The sequence below is a fragment of the Thalassophryne amazonica genome, chromosome 20 (genome assembly GCF_902500255.1).
Source record: "Thalassophryne amazonica chromosome 20, fThaAma1.1, whole genome shotgun sequence".
NCBI classification, from domain to species: Eukaryota; Metazoa; Chordata; class Actinopteri; order Batrachoidiformes; family Batrachoididae; genus Thalassophryne; species Thalassophryne amazonica.
The window spans coordinates 18047104-18066482 of record NC_047122.1 but is presented as its reverse complement, the minus strand read 5'-3'; the positions used below and the strand labels follow the sequence as shown (position 1 = coordinate 18066482).

The following is a 19379-nucleotide window of genomic DNA, read 5'->3' as shown; positions in this document are numbered from 1 at the left end:
GAACGGTCTTTTCTACCGATCTTTAACTAGGCACTCACAATTTTATTCTCTGTGATTTTGCCAAAAAATGCCTTCATGTGCAGCTATAAACTGTGTAAATTGCCAGAACAGAGGCTGTGAACGAACATTTCACCTGTGAGCATTATTGAAATGGAAAGTAATGAACAATAATTTGAAGGGTTCTATCCCTTATTCCAGCATAAAGGCATAGATAATAATAATGATAATAATAATGATAATAAGTGGCTTGTGTGTAGCCACGTGTTGAGTTTTGTGTTGGGCGAACAATTTTAAGACATTCATCAGGTCTACTTGTGCATAGTTTTGGAGCTTTAGGCGTTGTTACTATGAGCTTTATTACTAATATTAGGCTGAAACTAATGGAGCTATGTGTAATAAATATTATCATTGCAAGAGAAAACCAACTTAACCAACTAGTTAAGTGGTGGTTTATTCTTTCAGTGCAACTTTTAAAAAATCCACTATTGCTGTATTATCTTTATGACTTTTGTTATCCATCCACTTTTGTTCTTGTTCACTTTTGGTATTTATTTTATGGTATGGGATTTTGCCAACTTCTGATTGGCCCATTCGCCAGTTTCTGAGCTGTACCACATGCTGAGTTGACCGCTGGTGGAGCCAAGTAGACTGCGCATGCGAAACGAGTATACCTCGCGTGCAGCGTAGCCCAAGCTAATCCAGCGACGCCTTCTATTGATAACGCCCAATCAGATAACGCGATACAACACCTACTTTGGCTGTCAGTTTTTTGACAAGATGGCAGAAGACAGGTTTGCATCTGTTAGTGACGCTGACTTAAAATGATTTTTACACGAAAAAGATGCGAAGAACACCCGCAGAAATACACAGTCAGCAGCCAGCCTGTTTTGCAAGTACGTCACTGAAAAGGGACATGCGCCCAACTTTGAAACTTATGACAGACGGATGCTTGACAGAGTACAACCCCTGGCAAAAATTATGGAATCACCGGCCTCGGAGGATGTTCATTCAGTTGTTTAATTTTGTAGAAAAAAAGCAGATCACAGACATGACACAAAACTAAAGTCATTTCAAATGGCAACTTTCTGGCTTTAAGAAACACTATAAGAAATCAAGAAAAAAAAGATTGTGGCAGTCAGTAATGGTTACTTTTTAGACCAAGCAGAGGAAAAAAATATGGAATCACTCAATTCTGAGGAAAAAATTATGGAATCACCCTGTAAATTTTCATCCCCAAAACTAACACCTGCATCATATCAGATCTGCTCGTTAGTCTGCATCTAAAACGGAGTGAACACACCTTGGAGAGCTGTTGCACCAAGTGGACTGACATGAATCATGGCTCCAACACGAGAGATGTCAATTGAAACAAAGGAGAGGATTATCAAACTCTTAAAAGAGAGTAAATCATCACGCAATGTTGCAAAAGATGTTGGTTGTTCACAGTCAGCTGTGTCTAAACTCTGGACCAAATACAACAACATGGGAAGGTTGTTAAAGGCAAACATACTGGTAGACCAAGGAAGACATCAAAGCGTCAAGACAGAAAACTTAAAGCAATATGTCTCAAAAATCGAAAAATGTACAACAAAACAAATGAGGAACGAATGGGAGGAAACTGGAGTCAACGTCTGTGACCGAACTGTAAGAAACCGCCTAAAGGAAATGGGATTTACATACAGAAAAGCTAAACGAAAGGCATCATTAACACCTAAACAGAAAAAAACAAGGTTACAATGGGCTAAGGAAAAGCAATTGTGGACTGTGGATGACTGGATGAAAGTCATATTCAGTGATGAATCTCGAATCTGCATTGGGCAAGGTGATGATGCTGGAACTTTTGTTTGGTGCCTTTCCAGTGAGATTTATAAAGATGACTGCCTGAAGAGAACATGTACATTTCCACAGTCATTGATGATATGGGGCTGCATGTCAGGTAAAGGCACTGGGGAGATGGCTGTCATTACATTGCATTCTTGATTTCTGATAGTGTTTCTTAAAGCCAGAAAGTTGCCATTTGAAATGACTTTAGTTTTGTGTCATGTCTGTGATCTGCTTTTTTTCTACAAAATTAAACAACTGAATGAACATCCTCTGAGGCTGGTGATTCCATAATTTTTGCCAGGGGTTGTACTTGGTCGATTTTACATGGAAGCTAGACAGGCAAATGGCGAACTTTATAAGAAAACAAGCCTGATGACTCTTCGTCACGGACTCAACAGGCATCTCCAGTCGATCAATGGGATGTCAGTTGGTGCAGTATGACAGTAATAATAAAGAGTTGAAACTTGAGATTGATTTTTCAGTTTTAGTATGTTTGACAAACTCCCAATTCTTGTTTACCATATAATAAAGCAGTTATAGACTTTTGATTTTGGTGTACCCGTGATTATGCGGAACTGGTCAGGGTGGGGTTCACCCTGACCAGGTCCGCATAATCACCCTGACCAGGTCCGCATAATCACGGGTACATCGAAATCAAAAGTCTAGAGAGAGAGAGAGAGACCAAACTGATATTTGACACATTAAACCAATCCAGTCAGCAGGCCGAGGCTCCTAAACTGAGCAGTAGAACATTTGGCCTTATTTAATATGCAAAACTTAAGAGTTTAGTTTGAGGATATTAATAATATGGGCCCTATGGTCTTATCGTCATTGCTGACATTCATTTCTTGTAGCCAAGTCCCCTTCTCGAAACTCTGAACTTTACTTTCTCCTTAAAATTTATGGCATTTCTTTTTTTCCTCTCTGAGGCTGTAAAACTTTTACAACAAGCCAATGAAGCAGACCGTGCCTCAACCTGCAGTCGTATTCCCGTCCTGCTGCCTTCATTCTATCCAATAAGATGCAACGTAATTGGCTGTCTTTTATTTTTTTCTGATTTTTATACACTATCATTCACTGTCAAGTGAGTGATTCTTCATTCACACCCCAATAAGTGATAATCGGATTGGCCGGTGCTGCTGCTGTATCCAATAAGACATAATACAATTGGCTGTCAGCATTATGCATTCATAGTTCAATAAGTTGTGATATGATTGGGGTGCTGGTGGTTCGAGATCCAATAACATCTAATGCCAGTGGCTGTGGATACAATATGATTGGATAAGGTTAAAGATTGTGGCCTTCCACTGTCTGTGAGGCAGTTAGTGGATTTACATGGAGCTGCATCCATCCCTGAGCTGCTGACAAAAGTCGACCAGTAGGTATTTCCCAGGTTACCATTGTGCTTTGTGCCAACAACAGCACTTTAGGAAGCTTAGCCCTCATCTAAATGCACGCCAGCCAGAATATGTCTCCTGTGTGAGAAAGCCAAGTTCACCCTCTCTGCTGCGCCACATTCTTGGCGAAACTCGCTTCCAGACTGGATTTTGTTTTTCTTTGTGGAGTGTCACAAAGACAAACTCTAAACTGGTCCTGATGGGGGAACACATGAAAAGAATTATAAACCGCCATGAAGCGTACTGAAGGAGTGTAATTAATTTATTCTAACTGTTGTGTTTTTAAAATTGTGTCTCCGTAGTAATTTCCCGAAGTGATTTCAGGCAGCAGATAAAAAAAAATCCTCACACCTGCACTCACAAATTAACTTATGTGTTACCTGTAAGCGTTTGCTCATAAAAGCAGCCTTGAATTCTGCCTTTCATCTGGCAATGAAAAAAAAAAAATAAGTGCAAAAGTGTCCAAATTGTACAGAAAATAAAATAAAAAAAAAAACAGCAACGAACAAGTGATGTTAATAAAACATTTAACTCCTACAGCTTTAATTAAGTTGTAGTTAGGTTTTATTAACAAAGCTTTAACAAGCTACCAAGCTTGTGAGCAAGAAAGAAACCGATAAGTCCAGTTAATATCAAACGACAAAGTAAATGGTGACTTCAGATAACCAAAAAGTAGCGCAGGTTTTTACTTTATACAGAACATAATCTGTAAATCTAATTTCCTTCAGTTTACCCTTTAAGCTTGTAATGATTAGTTTCATGTCATTCCATGCAGTTTACGTGACTTTTATACCCTCTGACATTTGCTAATGTTAGCAATCTGCAACGCGGTGACGTAGTGCTGCATGATATTGGAAATACCTGACATTGTGATATTTTGTTTTCTTTTTTCTGTGATATATGTTAAAAATATGAAACAAACGCACACATTTCCTTAATCTTCCTTAAACTCAAACTCAAAGCAGATAGAAGGCAAGATGGCGGCGCGTATGGATGCAGCAGCTCGAGCCCCCCTGCAATTTTGCACTGTTTTGTGTTTTATAAGTTTATTTGTTCTCCTGGCACAAACATGCCACAGCAACCCCACCTACAGCCGCTTTTTCATGGACCCGAAACATTCCACCAGAGATAGCGAGACCGCCAGGCACCCCACGGTTTACCGGGCCTAGCAGGCATTGGAGGTGGTGCAGGGAGAGAAAGCAGAAGCATGGATGCTAGCTCAGCTAAAGAACCAACCACACAGACCTCCACTAGCATCTATCTTTCTCACAAATGGCAGATCCCTTGCAAACAAGATGGATGCCAAAGTGGAGCTAGCAGGCCGCACCATTCACTGCTACAACCGGACTGAAGCTTCCAGTAAGAGCATAGGAGGGGCACTCTGTGTTGACGTGCATGAGGACTGGTGCTCGGACAGTAGAATAATAGACAGCCACTCGTCACTGGACCTAGAGGCCATGTCTGTCCAGTGTCGACCCTTTTACCTGCCACGGGAGGTACTGTTGTGACTGCTAACAAAGGAAGTTTAGACCCTGATCAGAGCTCATAACTCTGCCTTCAGGACAGGAGACAGAGCTCTCTACAGCACCACCAGAGCAAGGAAAGTAGAGGGATACCTGACGGACAATAACTCGCGTCAGATGTGGAGGGGCATTCAGTTCCTTAACCAACTCTAAAGGCCACCCCCCTCCAACATCCTTCGGCACTAGCGGCATGCTGGCAGAAGAGCTAAAGAGCTTCTTTGCTCGGCTTGAGACTGCCACCACACACTTGCAGTCACTGCTTCCCGCTGGTTCCAGCACCTCATCTCTCTCTCCAGGAACATGAGGTGAGGAAAAACCTAAGAGCAGTGAACCCCAGGAAAGCTACTGGCCCTGATGGTATCCCGGGGGTGATGATTAAAGCATGTGCAGACCAACTGACAGGGATCCTCACCAAACTCTTCAACCTCTCCCTGACACATGCCACAGTCCCCGCAAGGCCTCCAGCATCTTCCCCATCCCCCCAAAACCTGCCATAGACAGCCTGAATGATTACAGACCCATTGCCCTGACAGCTGTAATCATGAAGTGTCTGGAGCAATCAGTCTCCCAGGACATCAGGGACTACCTCCGTCCCTCCCTCGACCCACACCAGTTTGCCAACAGAGCAAACCAATCTACGGAAGACACCATCACCCTCACTCTCCACACAACACTGAGCCACCTGGAGAAAGAGAAATGCTATGTGAGGATGCTCTTCGTGGACTACAGCTTAGCATTTAACACTATCATACTGAACATTTTCATCACCAAACTGCTGAAATTACAGCTCCCCCACCCCATGTATAACTGGATTAAAAACTTCCTGACGAGTCGCCCACAGTCTGTGAGACTCAGAACCCACCACTCCTCCACACTCACATTCAGCACTGGTTCCCCTCAAGGCTGCATTCTGAGCCCTCTAGTGTATGCCCTGTACACCTTTGACTGCTCTCCAACCCACCCAACCAACCGCATTCTAAAATATGCAGATGATACCATAGTGGTTGGACTCACCTGCGATGGGGCCGAAACAGCGTACAGGGCCAAGGTGGAGGAACTGTCGCTCTAGTGCTCAGAGAACAACCTGACCCTGAACGTTCATAAGACAAAAGAACTCCTCATGGACTTGAGCACCCACATCTCCACAGACACTGATACATGAACATTTCCAAGTCACTGAATATGTCTTGAACTTTATTTACATCAGTTATGAAGAAATACAAACAGTATGGTGACTCTATGGTAAATCTGTGTGGAGTAGACAGTTCTCAAAAACTGAGTGACTGTGCAATAAGGAGAAGATTGAGGAAAGCCACCAAGACACCCAGACAACCCAGAAGAAGTTATAGGCTTCTGTGGCTGTGATTGGAGAAATTGTGCACAGTGCATGTTTTGCATTTTGTATCCCCAGTTATACAGCTTCATGATGAAGGGGTTTCTAAAAAAGAAGACTTGAAAGTTCAGCTATAGATTGCAAGAAGGTACATTTGAGAATCAAGCCTAGAAATGATGTTTTGGTGAAAGAAAATCACATGCATGTCGCCGTGTGTGTGTGAGAGAGAGATGACTGATGTAAATTGAATTTTGTTGGCTATTTTTCAGAAAGTTATATCTGATTGTAGTCACAGTATGGGTTAGAAAAACAAAAAAAAAAAATGTTTTCTTCAAATTGTTACCCCTGCTGAGCAAAACACACACGCACACACACACAGAAAAGCAGCGTGTCGATTTCAGTGAACAGCACAGAGGATAAATGGAATAAATGCTGTTTGGTTTTGATTAACTGCAGGAGTGGATATCGGGTGGAAGTCGACCACACAAATCCTGAAATATCATCCTAGTAGATGTAAGAATCAAAATTTTCAGATGTATGAAGGTTTTCTCACTAATAATTCTTCTCATATAGAATAAGTGCAGCTCTTCTATTTGACAGTCAAACAGGCTGCTGGTGTTCACAGCAGAGCAAGAAGCTTCTGCCATGTGGAAGAAAGACAGCAGACATGTGACGCCTTTGTAAGCAGCATGCAAAAGTGAGGACATGTGGGCGGATGAGTAACACCAGCTGTCTGCAATTACAACCAAGATGGAACAACCAAACAACCACTCATATTTTTAGCAAGAAACTCAGCTTACTTTAAGCCTTTCTGAACACTTCGAGGCTTGACGTATTTGTGCAGGTGCTTGTCTGGGGAGTTAAAGGGCAGAGGAACATACAGCAAACAGGTGGTCTGAGGAAATATATCAGACAAACAGAGCACAAAGACACAAAAACCCAGCAAGCAGCAGAGAAGGCGGCAAATTAAAATGGAAAAATACCCAAATTCCAAAAGAGAAGACAATCCTTTGCTCATGTTTCCCACGTTGGGAGACTTCATTGATGCCACATGCCGTCCCATCCCACACATGTTGGAACTGCCCTCGGTCCTCAATGGCAACCAGGCAGGTGGCTGACTGGTCCATCCCCACCTCCCAAAATGAACCATCTGTCCCCTGCAGCCAGGTGAAGCATGGGCGTGTCCTTGCCCTTTTCCTGTTGGTGGTGTTCCTCATCTTAGTGTCCCTAACTAAGTGATATCAGAGACATCCTGTCGCTAGTGTTGTGTGTGGGCCGCTGAAGAGGAGGTACTGCTGGCCCATCACCACCAGAGGGCGCCCTGCCTGGAGTGCGGGCTCCAGGCACCAGAGGGCGCCGCCGCCTGATGAGAGCAGCCAGGGTGACAGCTGTCACCCATTACTGGACACAGCTGACTTCACTCAGTACGGAGGTATATCAGCAGGACAGCGTCTCCACCTCAGTGCCGAGATATCACCTTGAGTTTAAGGTAATCACCTCTGCAACATATATCTGTGTGACGATACTGTATAAACTTTTCAGGACAGCGGAAGGCCAAGTGTTCAGATAAGTACTCACCTTTCCTGCTTCAGTGTGACAAGAGGTGGAGGCGGCTTTGCCCCTCTCATCTACCGGGTGCGGTCGCATCCCAACCTGTGTGTTTGTGTTCTTTCCCGCCAGCAGTACCGGATCCGACGAGCGGAGGCAGTGGCCACCTGGGAATTCGGGACTTGGCGGTTCCAGTACTTCTGGGTTTCGGTGGCAGAGGAGATCTGGGTGGTTCCGGTTCAACTAGGACGGACGTCTCCTACCTTCGGGCCTGCCCACAAGACACCAGCAGATTTCGGCTTACACCTCCAAATTGCTAATTGTTGTATCAGTTGTGCTATTTTCACAACAGTAAAACTTGTTCTTACTTTTCTCCATTGTCCGTTCATTGCGCCCCCTGTTGTGGGTCCGTGTACCTACACTTTCACAACAGGATATCTCGGCCAGCGTCATGGATCCCGAGGGGCGTCAACCGGCTGTTGAACGGCCACTGGAAGACGTGGCGGAGGCTTCGGGAGGGGTAATCGGTGAGTTGCAGCGGATCCTCACCGCTTTCACCTCTCGGATCGATTTAATGACCGAGCAACACGTTCTCCTAAACCGCAGGGTGGAGGCTCTCGCCGCACAAGTGGAGGCACGCCCTTCGGGCGCCACTGCGGCTCTCCCTCCCGAGGACCCTGCGCGCGAAAGTAACGTTCCACTGGTCGTTCAACGGTCCCTCCCTCCGTCCCCAGAAGCATACATAAGCCCTCCAGAACCGTACGGAGGCTGTGTGGAGACGTGCGCGGACTTTCTTATGCAGTGTTCGCTCGTCTTCGCTCAGCGTCCCGTGATGTACGCGACGGATGCTAGCAAAGTAGCTTATGTGATAAACCTGCTTCGCGGGGAGGCACGCGCTTGGGCTACAGCGCTCTGGGAGCAGAACTCTCGGCTCCTTCATACTTACGATGGGTTTGTACGGGAGCTCAGAACGGTGTTCGATCATCCCAACAGAGGAGAGTCCGCTTCAACCGCACTACTGTCCATGCGACAGGGACGTCGGAGCGCAGCTGCCTATGCAGTCGCCTTTCGCATCGCGGCGGCGAGATCCGGCTGGAATAGCACTGCCCTCCGCGCTGCCTTTGTAAACGGACTGTCTCTGGTCCTAAAAGAGCACCTGGTGGCTAAGGACGAACCGCGAGATTTAGATGGGCTCATTGATCTAGTCATACGACTCGACAACCGGTTAGAAGAACGCCGTCGGGAACGAGGCGAAGGGCGTGGCCAGGCACGCGTCGTTCCTCTCCCTTCCGGGTCCGATCGAGCTCCGCCCTCCCCACGCTCCTCTGTTCCTGCGCTCCGTGCGCTTACGGCTCCCCCTGCTGACGAAGCTATGGACACGAGCAGGGCAACATTTAGGGCACCTGGAGCACAAAGGAGGCGGGCCCACGGAGCTTGTTATGTTTGTGGCTCGAGTGAGCATATGGCAAACGACTGCCCCGAGCGGTTAAACTCCAACGCCCGCCCTTAGAGACTGGGCCAGGGGTGGGCCAAAACATTCACGTGGGACACACCCACATTGCTACACGACTCCCAGTCACAATCCTGTATGAGGATTCAACCCTGAAGGCCCCAGCACTGGTGGACACGGGCTCTGAGGGGAATCTGCTTGACAGCAGATGGGCCAGGGAGATAGGGCTCCCTCTGGTGGCTCTTACCTCGCCTGTGCAGGTTCGAGCACTAGATGGCTCCCTACTCCCACCAATCACGCATAAGACACCTCCAGTAACTCTGGTGGTGTCAGGTAACCACCGGGAGGTGATCGAGTTCTTCGTGACTCAGGCCACCTCCCGTGTGGTTTTAGGGTTTCCATGGATGCTTAAGCACAATCCCCGGATTGATTGGCCGTCCGGGGTAGTGGTGCAGTGGAGCGAAACCTGCCATCGGGAGTGTCTCGGTTCCTCGGTTCCTCCCGGCTCCCAAGCTAAGGAGGAGGTCCGAGTCCCGCCCAATCTGAAGGCGGTGCCAGCGGAGTACCATGACCTCGCTGACGTGTTCAGCAAGGATCTGGCTCTCACGCTTCCTCCCCACCGCCCGTACGATTGTGCCATTGATTTGGTTCCAGGCAGTGAGTTCCCGTCCAGTAGGCTGTACAACCTCTCACGGCCGGAACGCGAATCAATGGAGACCTACATCCGGGACTCATTAGCCGCTGGGTTGATCCGGAATTCCACCTCACCGATGGGCGCAGGTTTCTTTTTTGTGGGTAAAAAAGATGGCGGACTTCGTCCATGCATTGATTACAGGGGGTTGAACGAGATCACGGTCCGCAACCGATACCCGTTGCCCTTGTTGGATTCAGTGTTCACCCCCTTGCATGGAGCCAAGATTTTCACCAAGCTGGATCTTAGGAATGCGTATCATTTGGTTCGGATTCGGAAGGGAGACGAATGGAAGACGGCATTTAACACCCCCTTAGGTCATTTTGGAGTACCTGGTCATGCCGTTCGGTCTCACTAATGCTCCCGCGACCTTCCAAGCGTTGGTAAACGATGTCTTGCGGGACTTCCTGCACCGGTTCGTCTTCGTATATCTAGACGATATACTCATCTTTTCCCCGGATCCTGAGACTCATGTCCGGCATGTCCGTCAGGTCCTGCAGCGGTTGTTGGAGAACCGTCTGTTTGTGAAGGGCGAGAAGTGTGAGTTCCACCGCACTTCTTTGTCCTTCCTGGGGTTTATCATCTCCTCTAACTCCGTCGCCCCGGATCCGGCCAAGGTTGCGGCGGTGAGAGATTGGCCCCAACCCACAAGCCGTAGGAAGCTGCAACAGTTCCTCGGCTTTGCTAATTTCTATAGGAGGTTCATTAAGGGCTACAGTCAGGTAGTTAGCCCCCTGACAGCCCTGACCTCTCCAAAAGTTCCCTTCACCTGGTCGGACCGGTGCGAGGCCGCGTTCAAGGAGTTGAAACGGCGCTTCTCGTCTGCACCAGTTCTGGTGCAGCCCGATCCTAGCCGCCAGTTAGTGGTTGAAGTGGATGCCTCGGACTCAGGGATAGGAGCGGTGCTCTCCCAGAGCGGGAAGACCGATAAGGTCCTTCACCCGTGTGCCTATTTCTCTCGCAGGTTGACCCCCGCTGAACGGAATTATGACGTCGGCAATCGGGAACTCCTTGCTGTGAAAGAGGCCCTCGAAGAGTGGAGACATCTGTTGGAGGGAACAGCCGTGCCATTCACGGTTTTCACTGACCATCGGAACCTGGAGTACATCAGGACCGCTAAGCGTCTGAACCCCAGGCAAGCCCGCTGGTCACTGTTCTTTGGCCGTTTTGACTTCCGGATTACCTACCGCCCCGGGACCAAGAATCAAAGATCGGACGCATTGTCCCGGGTGCACGAGGATGAAGTCAAAACGGAACCGTCGGATCCCCCGGATCCCATCATCCCGGAGTCCGCTATCGTGGCCGCCCTCACCTGGGACGTGGAGAAGACCGTCCGGGAGGCCCTGACCCGTGTCCCAGACCCCGGAAACGGACCAAAGGACAAACTATACGTCCCACCAGAGGCTAGGGCTGCAGTCCTGGACTTCTGTCACGGTTCTAAGCTCTCCTGTCACCCAGGGGTGCGAAGGACCGTGACAGTCGTCCGGCAACGCTTCTGGTGGGCATCCCTGGAGGCCGACGTCCGGGACTACATCCAGGCCTGTACCACCTGCGCCAGGGGCAAGGCTGACCACAAGAAGACCTCAGGGCAGCTACAGCCACTGCCCGTGCCTCATCGCCCCTGGTCCCATATCGGCCTGGACTTCGTCACGGGTCTCCCGCCGTCCCAGGGAAACACCGTCGTCTTCACGATAGTGGACCGTTTCTCCAAGGCGGCCCACTTCGTGGCCCTCCTGAAGCTTCCAACGGCCCAGGAGACAGCGGACCTCCTGGTCCACCACGTCGTCCGTCTGCATGGCATTCCCATCAGACATTCGTCTCCGATCGCCGGTCCCCAGTTCACCTCACACGTCTGGAGGAGTTTTTGCCGGGAACTGGGGGCCACGGTCCAGCCTCTCGTCTGGGTATCACCCCCCAGACCAACGGGGCAAGCAGAGCGGGCGAATCAGGAATTGGAGCAGACACTACGCTGTGTGACAGCCGCGCACCCGACGGCCTGGAGTACCCACCTGGCCTGGATCGAGTACGCTCACAACAGCCAAAGTGTCATCTGCCACCGGCCTCTCCCCGTTGAGGTGTGCTTGGGGTATCAGCCCCCCTTGTTTTGGTGGTCGAGGGAGAGGTCGGTGTGCCCTCGGTCCAGGCCCACCTACGGAGGTGCCGTCGGGTGTGGCGTGCCGCCCGCTTGCCTTGTTGAAGGCCCCGGACGAGGGCGAAAACACATGCGACCGGCGGCGGGCCCCGGCTCCCACGTATCGTCCTGGGCAGGAAGTGTGGTTGTCCACCAAGGGACATTCCCCTTCAAGTGGACTCCCCAAGCTCCAAGAACGATACATCGGTCCCTTCAAAAATCCGCCAAAATCATCAATCCCGCCGCAGTGAGGCTTCAGCTGCGGCCCGCTGCGGACTTCACCCCCGTGTTCCATGTCTCCCGGATAAAACCCCATCACACCTCACCCCTCTGCACCACGGGTCCGGCACCACCTCCTGCCCGGACTCATCGACGTGGGAACCGGCTTGGACGTGAGTCGGCTCCTCGATGTCCGTCGAATGGGCCGGGGTCTTCAGTACTGGTGGATGGGAGGGGTACCGGCCCCGAGGACGCTCCTGGGTGAAGAGGAGCTTCATCCTGGACCCCGGCACCTCCTGGCCGACTTTTTACCGCCGCATCCGGAGAAGCCCGGTCGTGTGCCAAGGAGGCGCCCGTTGAGGGGGGGGTCCTGTTGTGTGTGGGCCGCTGAAGAGGAGGTACTGCTGGCCAATCACCACCAGAGGGCGCCCTGCCTGGAGTGCGGGCTCCAGGCACCAGAGGGCGCCGCCGCCTGATGAGAGCAGCCAGGGTGACAGCTGTCACCCATTACTGGACACAGCTGACTTCACTCAGTACGGAGGTATATCAGCAGGACAGCGTCTCCACCTCAGTGCCGAGATATCACCTTGAGTTTAAGGTAATCACCTCTGCACATATATCTGTGTGACGATACTGTATAAACTTTTCAGGACAGCGGAAGGCCAAAGTGTTTCAAGATAAGTACTCACCTTTCCTGCTTCAGTGTGACAAGAGGTGGAGGCGGCTTTGCCCCTCTCATCTACCGGGTGCGGTCGCATCCCAACCTGTTGTTTGTGTTCTTTCCCGCCAGCAGTACCGGATCCGACGAGCGGAGGCAGTGGCCACCTGGGAATTCGGGGACTTGGCGGTTCCAGTACTTCTGGGTTTCGGTGCAGAGGAGATCTGGGTGGTTCCGGTTCAACTAGGACGGACGTCTCCTACCTTCGGGCCTGCCCACAAGACACCAGCAGATTTCGGCTTACACCTCCAAATTGCTAATTGTTGTATCAGTTGTGCTATTTTCACAACAGTAAAACTTGCTTCTTACTTTTCCTCCATTGTCCGTTCATTGCGCCCCCTGTTGTGGGTCCGTTGTACCTACACTTTCACAACAGCTGGACCCTGATGTCTACCCGCCTGTATGAATTGATCAAATGGAATATTGCAGCTGGATGTGGTTCCTTTGATGCCGCACTAACAGATATATTGTGATATTCCAGATCAGTTTGGATGCAAGCGTGTTTGTCCCAGGAGAATGGGGATGCGATGTTGGAAAAAGAGGATCTATAATAGTCCCGCGGGGATGGCTCAGAGACTGTGAGATGTTTTATATGAATAAAATTTCAATCTTTCTCTTCATTCATGCAGGTGATCACATTATCCAGCCAATGAACTTGTGATAAATACTCTCCATCTTCTCAGTATCAGCAGCTTTATGGGTTATGTGGGAAGGTTTGACCGTTATGAGTCCAGTCAGCTGCTCCGTGGCCGGCAGTGGTGGCAGGTTGTAGTAACACCGGGTGCCTCCCCAGTGAATTTATGTGTGAAAATGAGAAATGAGGTCTCATGAGTTTGACATCTGCTCTGGATGAATAAAGAATGAATGATCCTTTAGGACTCTCTACACAACACATTCAGGTCCAAAAGTATTTTAACAGTGACACTTTTTTTTTTATACAATGGAGCAAGTTGTTCTTGTAGTTTAGACTTCATCTATAACCATTCAGGAATTAAAACCCATTTTTACACATCATCTCTTTTCAGAGTCCATAATTATTTGTACAAAATAAATATACAGCCAGTTTTCAATGAGTTGCCTATGTGAACATTTGCAAGTCACTTACCTATCAATTCATTTAGACTTACTTAATTTACACAGCGCCAAATCACAACAAAGTTGCCTCAAGTCACTTTACACAAGTCGGGTCTAACCTTACCAACCCGTAGAGCAAGCACAAAGGTGACAGTGATAAGAAAAAACTCCCTCTGATGATGTTGAGGAACAAACCTCAAGCAGACCAGAGTCAGAGAGGTGCAGACCCACTGCTTATGTCACTCTAACAGTTACAAGAATTTTACAAAGTTTTTACCAAGCTGAAGAAACAGGAAGCAGAAAACACCAGAATAGCATCAATACAAAGTGTATTATTGACATGAGCACACAGTCATTGTCAGGGGTTGGACCAGCACCTTAGGATGTGGAGCCAGCATCCGTCCATCACCTCATCATGCAGGATTACTTTCCAAAAGCAGTCTGCAGCTGTCAGCCTTGCACAATGTGATCTGCGCCTCGGACAGAGAAAAGAACAGAATCAGTTGACCGTAAATAACGACACCTAATGTATAAGTTTACCCAACAGTAAATCGACAAGGAAGCAGAGAGAATACTAAGGTGATCGCTGGCAGCTAGCCCTCCGCTTTACTGATAGACCCAGAAATTAGATGAAGTGATGCCAAGACCTGTTCTGTTGCTAGTAAGTGAAGTTAAAGGAATAGGAAGCATACGAGAGGATGAATTGATGCATCTTAATTCTGGACTTGAATGTCTCCACAGAATCTGACCTCACAGAAATAGGAAGCCAGTGCAGAGATGCCAAAATCAGTGTAATGTGTTGAACGCTCGCTTCTTGTCAAAACTCTGGCAGAAGCATTTTGAACCAATTGGAGACCCGTAATGCTGGAGTGCAGTAAACTAGAGAGTTGAACATTGTAGGAGTTCAATCTATAAGAGACAACTGCATGGATCAGGGTCTCTGCATCAGCCATAGATTGTATGGGATTAATCTTCACTTTGTTTTGCAGGTGGAAAAAAGCACTCCTCATGATATCTCTAAGGTGTAGGTCAAAGGACAGTGTGGGATCAAAATTACCCCAAGATTCCTCACTTTGTCAGTGTTATGTATGACACACTAGCTAGGTTTAAGCATTAGCTGGTCAAACTGACGTCGACGTCACACTGGACAAAGAACCATCATTTGGGTCTTGTCCAAGTTTAAAAGTAAGAAAATTTCTGGACATCCAGCTTTTTACTGACACAAGGCAATCCTCGACAAGACTTAATGTGTATCAGATTATCAACAGTTACCGGTATGTACAGCTGTGTGTCATCAGCGTAGCAATGAAAAGTAATCCCATTGCGCTGCACTATGTGCTCCGAGGGATGCTGTATAAAGGAGAAAAGCAAGGGGCCTTAGACGGACCCCTGTGTAACCCCGTATTTCATGCCATCAAGAATAGAGATAGTGTTGTTGCATAGAACACAATGAGAGTGACTGGTTAGGTAAGACATCAACCATGCAAGGACATTCCCAGTAATCCCACAATGATTCTCCATCTATCAAGTAGAATACGATGATCTACCATATCAAACACAGTGCTAAGATGTAACAATAACATTTACCACTTTAGTGAGAGCTGTCTCTGTGGAATGATATGTTCTAAATGCAGATTGCAATGGCTAAAGGACATATTCTCAATAAGGTGGTCCAAGAGTTTCTGTGAAACCCACTTTTTACACAATTTTAAAACAAAATTATAGGTTTGATATCAGCCTATAGTTTTTTCACTGTACTAGGGTTGAGATTAGATTTCCTAAGTAACAGTTTAATCACTGCAGATTTGAAACATTTAGGGAACAGATCCTGAGATTAGTGACAGATTAGTAATTTCCAGCACAGTATGTCTTGGACTTTATTTACATCAGTTATGAAGAAACACAAACAGTATGGCACTCTATGCTAATCTGTGTGGAGCAGACATTTCTCAGAAACTGAGTGACTGTACAAGAAGAAGAGGAAGGAAGCCACCAAGACACCAGACAACCCAGAAGAAGTTATCAGGTTCTCTTTGACTGGAGAAATTGCACATGGTGCATTTTTTGCATTTTGTATCCCCAGATAATATTATACAGCTTCACGATGAAGCGGTATAGAGGAGGATTTTCTTAAAAAAAAAAAAAAAAGACCTGAGAGTTCAGCTACAACTTGTCAGAAGGTACATCTGAGATGCAAACCTAGATTTGATGTTTTGGTGAAAAAAATACTGCACGTAACGTCAGCCGGCATCTTTACTTTGGCATTCACCCTGTTGATGTTGTGAAAGTGTAGGAACACGGACCCACAACAGGGGGCGCAATGAATGGACAATGGAGGAAGTAAAAAACAAGATTTACTACTGAAACAAGCACGAGTAGTATAACAAACACAATGTTTAGGGTCGAATCCGCTGGTGTCGTGTGGGCAGGCTCGAAGATAGGAGACGTCCGTCTCAGTCGAACCGGAACCACCCAGATCTCCACTGCCACCGAACCCTGGAAATACTGGAACCGCCAAGTCCCGAATTCCCAGGTGGCCACTGCCTCTGCTCGTCGGATCCGGTACTGCTGGCAGGAGAGAGCAAGAACACACAGGAGTGGATGAACGCACCCAGTACAGAGAGGGGAGAAGCCGCCTCCACCTCTTGGCAAAGTTCAGCAGGAAGGTGAGTACTTATCCAAAGAAGGAGGGTCTCAGTAGTCACCAGTCCTGAAAGGTTTAACAAGTTTGTCAGTCACAGAATATGCTGCAGAGAACGTTACCTTGGTCTTAGGCGATATCTCGGCACTGAGGTGGAGACGCCGTCCTCCTGATATACCTCGGTGCTGAGTAGAAACAGCTGTGTTTGGTGATGGGTGACAGCTGTCACCCAGATTACTCCCATGATGCGGTATCGCCCTCTGGTGCCTGGAGCCCGCACCAGGCAGGGCGCCCTCTGGTGGTGGTGGGCCAGCAGTACCTCCTCTTCAGCGGCCCACACAACAGTTGAGGTTTCAAATCTTGTACAAATCTCAACAGCAGATGTCAACAACAAAAACACAAGAGAATCTCAAGTGATTTCACCGTTATTTACATTGGGAATTGCCATGACCTGTGTTCACTTCCTTTTCATGTCATTGTGATGGAAAGTAAAGTTTGCTCTCTTAACGCCCTGCTTATTGGCCTTTACAACACTGTTTCTGCTGTTTGTTCCGGAGGAATATATAAAATGTCTGAAATTCGGTTTGCGTTTATGAAGTTCCACTCAAGTTGAAGTTAGCAGACAAGGAATATTTGGAATATTTGTTTTAGCAAGTGTTCAGGGGTCTCATGCATGCAGTTGCTTATAAATGTTACAAAAGACATAAAATTTTTTTACATTGGTAGTACAGTGGTCCCTCGTTTATCGCTGGAGTTACGTTCTAAAAATAACCCACGAAAAGCGAAATCCGCAAAGTAGTCAGCGCTATTTTTGCAATTATTATAGATGTTTTAAGGCTGTAAAACCCCTCACTACACACTTTATACACTTTTCTCAAACAGGCATTAACATTTTCTCACTTTTCTCTCCTGTGTAAACACTCTTTTTTCTTCTGGGCGAGAAGATTATAAACAGACACACACAGAACTCCCTTCGCTCACTGTCTCCGGAGGTATGGCTGTAGGACCCGCAAAGAATCCAAGTCCTCTCTCGGTGGCCACAGCGCTCTGCGGCTGTGGTCAACAGCTGCATCAAAACAGCGAGCGTAGTCTCTGGAGCTGCTGCCAGATTTGGCGCAGCTCCGCACAGCAGACATGAGGGCGGTGTGAGTGGCCCGCTGTTTACCAAGCCTGCAGACTCAGTAAGCGCATCGGAGGCAGTGAGAGCAATCGCAGTGATGCCGACCGGTGCCGCGACCGGCCCGCCTGATAAGGACGCAGAACACAATGCACTGTTAAAATAAAGCATGCAAAATTGCACAAAAAAAAAATCAGCGAAACTGTGAGGCTGCGAAAGGTGAACCGCGTTATAGCGAGGGACCACTGTATATTGTTTATGTGCAATTGTTGTCATGTGGTTTTCCATGTTGTTCTGTTTGCAGTGCCTCTCTGGAGTACAAAGGATTATGGGATATCTTAATCAGACAAATGAAATTAGCTTTGTTTTGTCGTTTTCAGCCCATTTCAGGTGGAGAGCCCAAATGAAATGCAATACATTTGAAGACAATACACAGGAAAGAAGTTACAACCTGGCCATATCATTGTTGAATGTATTAGTGTAATGTATTAGAAAGTATTTTCAGTTCTAACACATCTGATATTTGACATTCAGCCTTTCATATGGCTAGCTGGGAATTTGTGGGTTAAGGGTAGCCACTTTTGGACAGATATTTGGTCTGATTCCAGACTGTAGGACAACTAGGGCCTTTTTTCGGAGTTAAAACTGCTTTTTCCTTCCTGAATTTTCCTTAAACATTGAGCAAGGTCTAAGCGGCTAATTTACAGTAAGTCGGATAAACTTAAACGGTTAAACTTATTTAAACTGCCAAATCACAAAGCATCACCTCAAGGCGATATACAGTGAGGAAAATAAGTATTTGAACATCCTGCGGTTTTGCAAGTTCTCTCACTTAGAAATCATGGAGGGGTCTGAAATTTTCATCTTAGGTTCATGTCCGCTGTGAGAGACATAATCTAAAAAACAAATCTGGAAATCACATTGTATGATTTTTAATAATTTATTGTATGTTACTGCTGCAAATAAGTATTTGAACACCGACCGACCAGCAAGAATTCTGGCTCACACAGAATTGTTCATATTTCTTTAAGAAGCCCTCTTAAAGGTTATCTGAACAAAACATGTCTTCCTCCGCAAAAAACAACATGAGGCACCAAATTTACAAAAACAAATACTTCAGTTCTTCCTAAAAACCTTTCTGTATTGGAATGACAGCCATCATCCTCAGATACGCACACACACACACACACACACACACAAGAGAGAAAACTGGCTTTGAATTCATTTGCCGTAAAAAACAAACAAATGCAGCTAAACGCGGCGGCACAAAGGTTTTGTTGGAATGTTCGGGCTTGAGGCGCCTTTTGTAAACCTGTGTAAAGAAATGACAATGAGGTGTTTCTCTTGCGCCTTAACAGTAGTTACTCTTTCATTGTTATTTAACTGTTCTCAGCCTTGAATGACCAAAATCTGACTTCTTGAAAGTAATTAATTTTCTCACTGTTCCTAACGGTTGATAATGAGTTGTCAAAATAAGAGCCAACTGAACAATTTTCCTCCAACAGTTTGTTCTTAAAATATGTATGTATTGTTAACCACAGCAAACCAAACAGATGTTTTTTTTTTTTACCCGAAATATTCTGTAGTAGTGAGTTGGGGCGAGAGAAGATGTTTTCAAAGCAGCACAGCTTGTGAGACAAGAATTCCAAACATCTAACAAGAATCACAAGCTTTTATTGATTTATGACAAATGCATTCAGCAAAGTAGAAAAT

The 19379-nt window shown here is 47.1% G+C and overlaps 1 protein-coding gene across 1 annotated transcript in view; it reads left to right on the top strand.

The window, feature by feature from the left end:
• The first annotated feature begins 15213 nt into the window (after positions 1-15213).
• The window catches only part of LOC117501453 (nectin-2-like), a 113253-nt gene continuing 109087 nt past the window's right edge, over positions 15214-19379 (top strand). The window contains 1 exon segment of the mRNA XM_034160356.1: positions 15214-15301. Coding sequence (XP_034016247.1) covers positions 15214-15301 — 88 coding nt within the window.